Below are 12,869 nucleotides of genomic sequence, written 5' to 3'. Positions count from 1 at the left end.
CATCAAAAAAGTGTATGTTTCCTCAGCTGGGCCCACTCAAGCCAAATTCCATTTAAAATATTGCAATGCAAGCAATTCTCTACTCCCTATGCTAAACTTTGGAGCTCTTTTTTATTTCAAATCTCACTTACTAGGATGCAGTAAGATTTTAAAGGCAAATTCATCCCCAACTTCAAAACAGGAAAGTAGAAGATCTGCTTGCTGCAGGACTTCTCATAAAAAGAACGACTAGCATGCCAATGACACTTCTCAGTTAAAGTTTACAAAATGATTGAGGACTATAACCAAAATAGTTTTCTCCACTTGACAGATAATGCACTCACACCCCTTCCTCCCAAAAGATTAAGCCACTAGTTCAAGACCATTTCCTGAGTTAATGGAAGAGCCAGGAACAACGCTTTGGGTGCTAAAGTTCCTGCCTGCTGTCCTGTGTTGCACACTTCTTCCCATGGGAAAGAAGTGTTTGGTTCAGAATCAGGCAGAGAAAAGAAACGAAAAAAGGCAAAGACAAAAAATTAATTTAATTAAAACTCTCCAAACTTGGACATCTTTAGCTATGGGCTAAGGAACAAGACTACATCACTGAACCTGTACTTCTCTGTTACCCTCTAATATACAGCTTTACTTTGGAAAATCCTGTACCTCTGATCTACAAAAAAAACCCCAACCATATATGTAAATTTGTTACCTCTGTTAAGAAGCTAGAACCTTCTCCTAAAAAATCTCTCTTTACCAGCAGAGTATTTTAAAGCTTTAACCAGAAGACATACCAAAAGCTTTGCAATAGATGAGTTCTTCAACTAACAGACAATGAAGCAAAGCGTTCATAAAGAGAAACAACGTAAAGTCAATGGAAAGGAAAGCTTCCTGTTAGTGATTGTGCATTCATGTGACTAGACTTCTGCTGTATGAACTCGGAAACCCACTGATTCTTCCAAAGGAAGCGAGGGGAAGGCAACAGGGCCAAAGTATGCATTAGGAAAAGATTACAGAAAAATAAGGGAGCAAGAGCTGATGTGAGGAAAAGAGAGTTGTGAGAGTATCAGTGAAGATATATTCTATTTTATTTGAAAAGGGGACACAGTCTTCGTAAGTCACAGAGACTTGAGCTGACATCGCCAAATTCCTACAACTCCTTATGTGCTCCAAAATTCTGGCCAGCTATTAGATTTATTCATGTCTATCTTAAGATGGATGCACTCTTTTCTTGGACCCTACTACAAGTAGAGTGGGGAGTTCAAAGAGGTAGACCATCCTTACCTTTGACAACATGCTCAAAATCAAGGAAAGAGTCACTTATGGAAAGGTAAACATGTAGATACATGGCCATACACAGAAAAATCTATAATTATATAACCTAGCAAGTAGCTAGGACTGCAGATGACAAGCTGAAAGGGGAGAGAAATCACAACAAACTCCTATCTGACCTCTGAAAGTGTCTACTTCTCTTCGCTGGGTATGGTGGAGTCTAGATGACTACCCATACACAGCAACATGAATACCTTCCATTTTGTGTTTCTCTCTGCCTACAGAATGATGTATGTTACAACTCAGATTTCAGATATAAAAGTAATGCCAGTCTCTTGTTGATAAGTCTTGCCTTAATGTCCCTCTTCCTCCCCCTCCCCCCCCTTTTTTTTCCTTCTTTATCCCCTTTACCCTCAGCATAAACTCCAATAAAAATGCAGTGGTTAAGATTTTCCAACCTGTAGTCATTTTAATTATAAGAAGAAAATGCCACTTACATTGCATTTCCAATTACAGTAACAAAACAACAAAACCAGCATTATTCCAGCCCATCACAGTGGATTTTCACGGCTATGCTGGAGAAGTGAAGAAATTATTTGGGACAGTGCAGTTATAGATGTGGGCTTGATCCACAGAAAAATTTAAGCACTTACCTACTCCCAGTTCCTGCATCAGGTGCCTATTCCAAAATAACAAGTGTGCTTTTTTGCCACTGGAACAGCTTAGATACCTGAAGTTCTGCTTCCGTCGTGCAGGGCAGCACAGTACCTTGCTCAAATTAGGCCAGCTTAGTATCTACAAACTTAAGTGGTGTTCTGTCTCACCTGCACAGCTCTTCTCAAAGCCCACCTTTGAGAAACCAAGCCATCCTTGCCTCTGTGGGCAGATGAAGGATGAAGTTCTTCCCACCTTCCACCTAATACCTAGAAGTTTAGAGCATTTTCACTGCATCTGGAATTTCTGACTTAATTTATCATGATTCCCAAAGGAATCTGAATATGTCTTCTCTCTCTCAAGAGAGTAACTCCAGTTTAAAAGCTATTCTGGACTGGTCAAAAGCCTCATAGTTTCAGAGATCCCAGCTGTGTGGTGTTTCCCCCTGGCTTGATAAGGCTTCTAACTTAGACGTGCTTTTCATACTTCCTTCCATGTAAGGGACTAGGATCTTTTTCACAGCCTTAGGAAGCTTCCTCTCTCTAGGAAGCTGTTGTTATAGCAGAAAGGCACCTAAAGGCACTTTGTGAGGCCTCAGCTGTTTGCTAAATATAGCCTTAAACCAACACCATTCACTTCACCTTTAGTTTTTCCACTGAGATTACTGACAAGAACACTAGACAGGAATTATACTACTATCAGCAGGGGTGCTATAAGGAAAGTCCCATTGCTATTCTATGGATGTACTTGCATAACGCCTTCCACAATGACACATGAGAGCAGGCTCCTTAATCCCATGACAGAATCAATTTTATGCAGCTGTAAGCCAAAAATAGCCGTAAGATTCAAGAAGCCTGGCGAGGCAGCTGATGTATTGTGAGAACTGCTCGTTTCTTTTCTAGAAGAAGGAGGAATTCCAAAGCTCTGTCAAGAATGGACTCAGCAAATCATGTTACTCCTCCTCAAAAGAGAGATGTTCCATGTGACACGAACAATGAATTTTCTGATAGCCTCCAAAGTTCCCCCCTCCTTTTTTTTTTAAACTTTTTTTACTGACGTAGCTAGCAGAAGAAGACACAAGTTCAGAAATGGGGAGAGTTTGATTTGATTTCAAATCAACTGGGAAAATTTACGTGCAAGTGACCATTTAACATAAAAATGTTTGCCAAAATGTACAGAGTTGATCTTCATACAAAACTACACAAACTATCTTTTGCAAAGCAGAAATCTTCTCAGGTTAACACAATAAAGACACTGAGGTTTTATTTTTGCTCTTCCTATGTCTTAATTTACTTAACTATTCATCATAAAGTCAGCCAAGGAGACAAAACAAAGAAGTGTTCCTATACAGCCAAAACCCAGTAATATTGCATCCACTGCTAAGCCCTGGAACCACAAAATCATGGAATGATTCAGGCTTGAAGGTACGTCATCATCTGGCCTAACTTTCTGCTCAGAGAGTCCACGAAAGAGGCTCTTGTACCAGCATTATTGGTGTTAGTAAATTATAACCTGTTGATTCTCACTACCGCTTTAGTGTTCATATTAAGTACTAAATAATTTTAATAGTTTAATGACTACAGAGAATGAAGCAGAGAACAAGGAGCTTTCAGAAATGACAAAGTAACAGAAAAATCTTCAAGAAGCGAAGAACAGAAAGAGTCCTAAATTCTTACCTTGCTGAGCTCAAAGTATTTCTTTGCTTCTCCACTTGCACAGGCTACCGATGTTTTTTTACTCAGCAAAGCTGCTTTACACCCTTTGATTTTAAGGAAATGATATGGAGGAACAAGTGATCCAGTTTGTGTCAGCTTGGATTGAAACAATTGATTGATGACTACATTTTCACTGGCTGGGAAGAAAAGAAGAAATCAATGTATGAAGATAAAACACAAGTTAGAAAATTATATATATTGTATTTGGGAGTAAAAAGACGCACAGTAGGAGATGGAATTAAGTAAGTAAACTTAAAACAAGTAGACAAACCAATGAACTATTATATTATGTTAGTTATCAAAGAACATTCAATATCTAAGGATGTCATCCATCAGTAACACTATTTTTAAACATATTCAGGTCCTGTGCTGAACAAACAGGGCAGAAAACAAAACCTTTCAGACTGTGATCTGTCTAAACGTAACTACTTATGTGATAATCACCCCTGAATTTTGTTCCATTACAGACTCCCAATTTATCCATCTATTAAAGCTATAAAAAAAGATGCATTCTGCGCGACATTTACCTAACATGTAGTATTTAGAAATGATCAAGGCACTTGACAGAAAGAAATTATAGACGCTCACTGCACCAAAGAAAAAGAATTACATAAAACACAATATGGGAAAGGATTAATAAAAAAAGGCAAGGTGAAGGGCAGAACTGTGGCAAGCTGGGTTCACATTTCTCTACATCAAGACCACACTCACAAACATTTACAGGAAAAAGACAACGCCATACATATGTTTGATGCACTGGCGATAATTAGTACAAAACAGATACACTTCCAAGAGGTTTTTTAAAAAATAAAAATCTGATTTTTAAGACAAATAGGATACTTCATACTAATTTCAGTCAAATTATCCTTTATGAGATTATGGTCGTGGGCTTTTTAAGATGAACATGGTAATTACATGCTGCTTGTACTGCCACAGCACCTATAAGCATTAAAAACCTGTTGTGTGATACATCCTTAACCATCCTTAATTTTTATTAGTTTTTTTTTTTTAGGAACTAACGAACTGGCATTATGATCACACCCATCATGTGAATAAAACAAACAAAAAACCAGAAAGATGAATGGGATAAGCATCATGAATAATGTCATTAAGTTTAGCACAGCAGGTAGAAATCTTCAGTTTGCTCTTTATTAGATGTCTAAAGGTATACTACTAGATGCTTAAATGCAACAGATTTCTCTCCCTTTTTCTGTGGAGATTACTATTCCTTACTTAACAGGAGTAATAAAATTATGAGGAAAATAGTAAAGCAGATACTTGAAACAATTTCAGCACAATCAGTGGACATAGTAAACCTCCGTATTTTTAAAGTATGGATAAATATAGTAAGTAGCATTAGGAAAGGCATTAAAATTATGTCCTTCAAATTAAAACAGATAAAACCTATGTCAATAGTCTCTCCTGATTTATTTGTTGGACAGGTATGTTCCACATTCTTATACATATATGAAAATTACTTTAATGTTCTTAGCATAATTAAAAGTTTTGATTAAGGAAACTAAATTCAATGAAATCAAAGGAAGCATGTACTTAAGGTATATTACATAACTTATGAAACTGACCTTAAAGGAAGTATGTCAGTGATAATCAATAGGTTTTAAGCCTAAGTCACTTGAAAAAGGAGGAACATAGCCCTTAAATGACTGCCATGCTTGTAAATATTCTGCCTTCAGAATGTTTCCATTAATTGTAATTGTTATTATTATGACTTCTTAATTATATATACACTCACTTTCAGCATATCAAACATTTTATATCCAATCCAATCCTCCATTCTTCCCTTTTAACAGTTGCACAGGTGATTACACAAAATTTTTGCACAATGAAAGTGCAAAAAGGAGACTATGTGAGAGAATAGAATAATGCTCTCTCTTGTAGAACATACTGGAAGTTGCCATACCTTCTTATACTCTTTGGCAGATTATCATGTAAATTCCAAGTAGTGAGAACTGAAATGTCTCTAATCAATAAGATTATATACAAAATCAATTCTTCCATTTCTTTCTTCAACCTTAATGTACACTGTTTGCCCTTAAAATGCATCAATTATTTTACTAGGGAGTTTAGCTAATTTCACAGTAAAATTGCTAAAAAACAATACATTGTAACAGCAGGGCTGATTTGGAATACAAATGAGCTCCAAAAGACCTCTATTTCTATGAAGGAAATATAAGTATATAATATATTAGATGAAAGACTCTGCAGTGGTTGCAGAAAAGACAAACATCTCAGGATACACTGACATTTCCCCAAGGAAAATGTTTTTTTCTTCACAGAAAGGGTAAATGATAGAGGTTTTTAGTAATCTAATTATGAATCATTAATTAATAAACTGGGATACATTATTATTAGTTGTAATTATACAATATGCACATGGAAAGGTATTTAATTTTGTATTTCGATGGACATTTGTTTCTATTCACTGCAAAACATAAGAACGCCCACAAGTTCCTGCTTTTAGAAAGGTAGTCAAGCAGTGAAGTGCATCCCACTGCAGTCTCGATGATTTTGGGAGCCTTATTTCTTTTCCCTATTTTCTGGGGTTTATTTCTGTTTAATTCATACTCAACAACTTCTTTAAGTCATACTCATCTATCACACTATACCTTCTTGTTCTTTCCATCACACCACATGATGAAGATGCTTTATGTTCATGAATTCCAAAGGCTTCCTAAATTAGATCAAATTTCAAACAACGCATACATACTTCAAAAAGATGAGGGTGACTTTTTTATGTGGAAATAAAATATATACCAATTTCTCTTAAAAACTAAAATGAAAATTAAAGTCAAGTCATAATATCTTAATTTGCAACAACAGTAACCACAAAACCATTTACTTACTTTTCATTACAAATACGAGATTTTGTGAAAGGGAATCTTTATTTTTTTCTATCGCACCAGCAATTTCATAAGTAACCTATAATAAAATATTATGACATCATTAGTAATGACCAATGTATCTTTTAAAAATCTTACAGCAGTAGAAATGAAGCTATGTTTTTTTCCATTCAACAGTTAAAGGCTGGCACCAGGTAGTGTCTTTTGTTCCTTTCTTGATGCCAACAATACTAACCAGAAGCACTGGTTGTTGAACACTGTGTGTCTCTGCAAGCATACAGAAATTTCATCAGACTGATTCTAAAATATTTCCACAATGCAAGACTTTGACTCGAAAGTGTAGTGTAGAGCAGAAGTAAGTGACCTAAACATCACCTTCCCTGCAGGATGAGCAAGTCACTCCCAGAGCACACAGCTCCTTGTCAAGGGGAAACTGTCCACACGGACCAGGACAAAACACTCATGGAGCAATCTGAGTCCCAGCTCACACCCAAGACAAGTTCCAGACATTTACAAGACAAGTTCCAGACATTTATATGTCCTTTGGAGGCAAGTTCAGTCTATAGGTTATGTACAAATCCCATTGACCTTTCTAACAACTATGCACATAAGGATTTTGGATCACTTTAGTTGCCTGATGTTGTAATTTCAAGAGCAGATAGTTGGATTGTCACTCCATCTGTCATCAGACTGCAGATAAACTCTAACACGTGTGCTGGGCGCTCAGAAAAGCGAGCAAAACACAAGGCTCTAGCCAGAGTTCCTGAGGGTACATCCAAAATGAAGAAATATGACCAAGTGGTTGTTTTAACACTGAGCCCATCCCAGGAGACACTGTATAGAAAAGCAGCACTAAGACAAAAAAGCAGTCACTGAGCCCAGGTTTTTGGGGGGGTTTTTTGGTTTTTTTTCACTTTTTATGGGGATGGAAGACAAACAACTAGTTCATTTATAGGCTTCAGATATAAACAGCTCTGGCTTGCATGGTAGTAGAACCAGAAGGGAATTTTTAAGTTAAAGAGGATGAAAATTATAGATCGTAGTACCTCCAACATCAGGCAAACACGTAACAGGAACTTCTTAGAATACAGTTTGGGTTTATTTACCTTGTGACCATGTTACTATCTAAAGCCTTTTTTAAGTTTTTTGTTGGATCTACATCCTAAATGCCTTAGATATTTGGGGAAATTTTATCCTTGTATATTTAGCAAAGCTGTAAATATATAATTAAGATTAGTAATACTAATCAGTGCATTAATTTTGTTTTCCATTGTGTCATTTGACAATTAAGTAATGCTATCTTCCTCACAAAGGAGATTATATTATTTGGATGTGTATAGTCCGTTATAGTTAGTAATTGTCAAATGAAGTGATTAGTATGGCATCTGACACAGAAAAGGTGTAACAATAGAATTACGTTCTTTTCCATGACAGATGCAATGTTTTGTGATTTTCTAATTGCACCTCCTAAGAACATACAACATAGTTAGCAAACTATTAGAATAATTTAAGTGTACTACTAAATGCTTTTAGTGTACTCAAACTAAATGTTCTACCATACTGGTCCATAAAAGATTATTAACAGAACTTATTTGACAAATCCATAACGCCAGTTCCTAATTGAGTGTCTTAGGCTTTGACTAAATTGGAAGAAGAGAGTTAGTATTGGTGGGAAGAGTAGGTAAGTATAGCAGTGGGAGATACTGTATTATGATTAAGTGCCTAGACTGAAACAGGGAAAAGTTTCAGTACTGGTGCTGGTATAATACATCACCAACTTCTAGAACTATATTCATAAGACATCTCTCGTATCACATAAAATACATGAAAATTAGCAGGATTCCCTTTTATGAAGAAACTGCTAACTCTAACAGTTTTCCCATAGACTTGGTAAATTAATTCACTGCCATGAAAACTGACTCAATGAGGGTTCCATATTCATTGCCAGTCCCACAAAAGACAGAAAGAAAGAAGTTCTCTTCTAGCTGCCAATTTTGTTAATTTAATCCTGCCCTCATCAGAGATGCCAACCAGCATAGCACTTTGCCTAAAGCACATATATTTCCCTCAGTTTTCTTCCACTGGGTTTCTAAAGTAAACCTGGCCAAAACTGTGCACCGATTGGCACTCAAAGACAGTGGATAGTTATTCCGAGGAGACAAAAACCAAACAAACATTGTATAATTCAGACAGGAAATGTGCACTTGCTTAGGTCATGGTTCCAGTATTACGAAACATACTCCTTTTTCTCACTTCTATTTATTGCAGCTGTTTGCTCTATCTTGATTTACATGATGAAATCTTTGGGGTAGACAATATGTAAACCTATGCATCTGAGTTAACCAAAGGAAATAAGATCTTTAGATACTATCTCAACTAGAACTATTTTTATTAAAAAGGAAAATAGTGTGCAGTTCCACACTGCATTTCATTTCATTAAAACAGATTAAAACATGAAAGGGATTGGATTTGCTTTCCTTCTTGATTTAAGTTCAGAAAGGAAGAGAGCTTAACCTAAGCACAGTGGCAGTGGAGCAGGCCAAATGTTCATGTAGTCCTGTATATTTAGGGAAAAATATTGAGGAATACTTCCACTCTGCCTCCTACCAATTCCCCTCTCAGCTTCCAGGGCTCTGCCCATGGGGAAGCTCTTGACCTGCAGTCTGTGTCTCATCTCTGAGTTTAAGACCTCTTGACTGATGTTTCCTCCTCAAGTCTCTGTTACCATGTCCTGGTTTCAGCTGGGATAGAGTTAATTTTCATTCTAGTAGCTGGTACAGTGCTATGTTTTGGGTTCAGTATGAGAAGAATGTTGGTAACACACTGATATTTTCAGTTGTTGCTCAGTAGTGTTTAGACTAAGTCAAGGATTTTTCAGCTTCTCATGCCCAGTCAGCAAGAAGGCTGGAGGGGTGCAAGAAGTTGGGAGGGGACACAGCTGGGACACCTGCTCAAACTGGCCAATGGGGTATTCCATACCGTGTGACATCATGTCTAGTATATAAACTGGGGGGAGTTGGCCTTAGGGGGGATCACCGCTCGGGAACTAACTTGGCATCGGTTGGCGAGTGGTGAGCAGTTGCATTGTGCATCACTTGTAAAATCCAATCCTTTTATTATTATTATTATTGTCATTTTATTATTGTTATTATCATTATTAGTTTCTTCCTTTCTGTTCTACTAAACTGTTCTTATCTCAACCCATGAGTTTTGCTTTTTTTCTTTTTTTTTTTCAGATTCTCTCCCCTATCCCACTGGGTCGGGGGGAAGTGAGTGAGTGGCCGCATGGTGCTTAGTTGCTGGCTGGGGTTAAACCACAACATTCCAGAACTCATTAATATTTTCAGCATCTCTAAAACTCTGTGGCAAGGAGTTTCACTAGTTACTAGCTATGTAAAAAAATACCTAATTTTATTTGTTTTGAACCTGTTTTCTGGTCATTTAAGTTGGCATAGCTGGTTTTACTATCATGAGAAGTAGCAGATACAAAGAGGTAAAAAAACAACACCCAGAAAACAGGAGGTTCACACACCAAATGTGCACAGAGCTAAGTTTGGGAATTGTATGTTCCTCTTATTTTCTTATATACTTCTGCCTCTTTGCTTCATTAATTATCCTCATGCCACTCCATTGTACATATTCTCTTCTGAACTGAAGTATCCCCCCTCGTAACATCTGACTTTGGTAAGGGACTTTAAGTAAGTTTATTGGATTTCCCTATATACTTTATCAACAGGACCACCTTTACACATAATTTTCATCAATTCCTTCAAATACTCTTTTCTGTAAATAGTTTTCGTATGTTGTGACAGGCCAAAAGCACTCATGGTTAATGGCAGATCCAGCAGGAACCGTAAAAAAAGCTAGGAAAATGCGACCTGGAATGTTAAGGTTGATTTGGCTGCATTCACAGTTAAAAGGGAAAATGTTACTATTTTAATAACAAAATGTAACTCAGAAACTCACAGTTTTGCATGTGTTGTTAATTCTACTTAGTAAGAAAATAATCAGCTCATATAGTTAAAAGAGAAATTTTTGAGAACATGTCCAAGGAGAATTTCAGTGCACAGATGGTCACTTGCAGTTGTTAATTTTCTGCCAGTACTTAAATGTGAGTGACAGCATTTAAGTGCTTGAATGTGCCATTTGGGGTGGGGGATCACTGGGCTTCTCACCCTCCAAAAACAACTCTTGCTAAGCAATGGGTGAAGTAAATAATTTTATACAGTCTGTAAAGTCTTATTCTAACAGATAGAAACACTAGCATATTGAAAGCAGGAGATATTTAGCAACAAAATAGGAGGGTGGGGGGGGAAGTGTTCTATTATTTTCTCCTGCAAGTGAAAGTCCAAAATCAAGTAAGAAAGAAAGAGAGAGAGAAAGGGAGAAAAAGCATGACTATCTTGTCTGCGTGAAAAAGAGAATCTTTGTCAAGTAACCTTTATAGGCCTTGGTACAGCTTAGACTAGACTGATTTGATTGTTATGTCTGGGGATTCAGCCTGGGGAAAAAATAGAGAAAATGAAAGCATCCTTATTGATTACTCCATCTCCTTTTGTCTTCTGATTTAGTGGTTCAGTTTCAGAGTCTGCCTGGGATATATAAGGCACTTCAGGAAGACTGCCTTGGTGAAGGTGAGCTGACAGCTGAGAGGTATTTTTGAAATGCACATAGCTGAGAAATGGAACCAACATTGATCTGCACTTAAAGGACATAATGTGCACTGGTTTATACAGCAAAGTTGGTCTTTAGGTCCAACTCGTTTATTACAGTACCGTAAATCAAAACAGTGGCAAGGCAAACAGCAACAAGGGGCTTATCTGATTTGTAAATTCCAGTATAAATTTAAACTGCAGAAAGCTTAAATTATGATGACCTGTTATTCAGATTACATTAACAATGGGGCAAATAGCTCATTACCTCACACTGGTATGTTAAATACCACTACTAGGTAAAGTTGTGACTTCTGGCATTTTGCTAAGACAACATATTTCTGATTTACTTATTGATATGTTAATTCTTCCACTAAATTAAAAAAAAGAACTTTCAGTCTTTGAGAAAGTTTGGTGATGGAATGTTACTCATCAAAAATCACGACTATCAGTACAGCTGACAGTTCAGAGATATAATTCATGTGAAGCCCTTCATTACATTAGAGCCCACAATGTAAATATTAATGTTACCAATAAAAGCACCTAGAAATTCAGTATTACACATTCTTGGTATAGTTTCAGCTGAAGGTCAGATGCATTGATCAACTGCACCCATAAAACACTTTTCTTCCTCAAGGCAAGCTTGCAGCGTGCAGCATGGCATCAGCCTGCCTCTCCTCTCAGGGTGCTGCCAGGCAGACAGTCCCTGTGAAAAGCAGCTGAGAATAGCCACATTCATGTTAGGCACCAGAAAAAAAGCAATGCCCCAGATGAGCAGAATTTTTCCAGAAGAGATCAGACTGCCAGTGTTCAGGGAAATGTGTTAAACAACCTTCAGACAAAGCCTTCCACTAGGATTTTTTTTTCAGTCATACAAAACCTAAATCATTTTTTTCTACCTTCTGCCTGAATAGAACAGATAAGCTTTTTGTCTTATAGCACTCAGATACCAAGACATTAAATAGCTCTTAGAAGAGACTCATGTGTCAAGGCATTGTAGGATTCTGTTCAGCTGCAAAATTAAAACTGGGAGATAAAGTAAAATACTTGATATGATCAAGTGCTAATGTTCACAGTGGCCTTTGCTGAGCATGTGTTCATATAATTAACAACTGTATTATACTGCTCATGCAGAAAAAGACAGATTGAGTGTTGCGCAGGCATAATAGTAAAATTCAAGAGAAATGAAGAAAAAGTTTTCTTTTTTCCACAGCATCACTCTTGTCACATTTGTGTAATACAGTATTCTCCCTCAGCTTCCACTGAAAAATCTCACCCATGTTGATTTCTTCTATGTGCAGAAGCTTACTTGTGCATACTGTTTTCCTCTTTTACTCCACTTTCTTAATTCCAAAACAGTATAGAAAGTAAGAAAAAAAAGGTCTCTCAGAATGATATACATACAGATTTTCTTAAAGCATTGTTTTTGCCAGAAATTCAAGTACGGATTCCAAATTCTTTAGGATTTTTTTCCCTTACACATTACTCTGAGCCTTTTCTTCCCGTATGCCTTCTTAGGCTCACTTTGACCTCATGTTTTCTTTTTTTCACTTCCGACCTATTATCTCTACTCTGTTCTCTCAGTACTGCCTTTTCTGGAATGGTCTAAGGCTAATTAGGATTGGGACAACAATACGGTATGTGTAGTCCTAGGAAAAGCTACTGAGCACAAAACATAAGGGAATGGGCAATACCTGACAATGCATGACAATAATCAATCAAGAAGACTTGATATTGGA

The 12,869-nt window shown here is 36.9% G+C and overlaps 1 protein-coding gene across 1 annotated transcript in view; it reads right to left on the bottom strand.

The window, feature by feature from the left end:
• Window positions 1–12,869, bottom strand: part of MYO16 (myosin XVI) — a 384,622-nt gene that overhangs the window by 87,019 nt on the left and 284,734 nt on the right. The window contains exons 24-25 of the mRNA XM_075057405.1: window positions 6,482–6,557; window positions 3,579–3,754 (exon numbers count right to left, since the gene is read on the bottom strand). Coding sequence (XP_074913506.1) covers window positions 3,579–3,754; window positions 6,482–6,557 — 252 coding nt within the window. The remainder of the gene's footprint in view (window positions 1–3,578; window positions 3,755–6,481; window positions 6,558–12,869) is intronic.

This window comes from Buteo buteo, chromosome 25 (genome assembly GCF_964188355.1).
Source record: "Buteo buteo chromosome 25, bButBut1.hap1.1, whole genome shotgun sequence".
NCBI classification, from domain to species: Eukaryota; Metazoa; Chordata; class Aves; order Accipitriformes; family Accipitridae; genus Buteo; species Buteo buteo.
The sequence above is the reverse complement of the archived record's forward strand: the minus strand, read 5'-3'. Positions and strand labels throughout refer to the sequence as shown.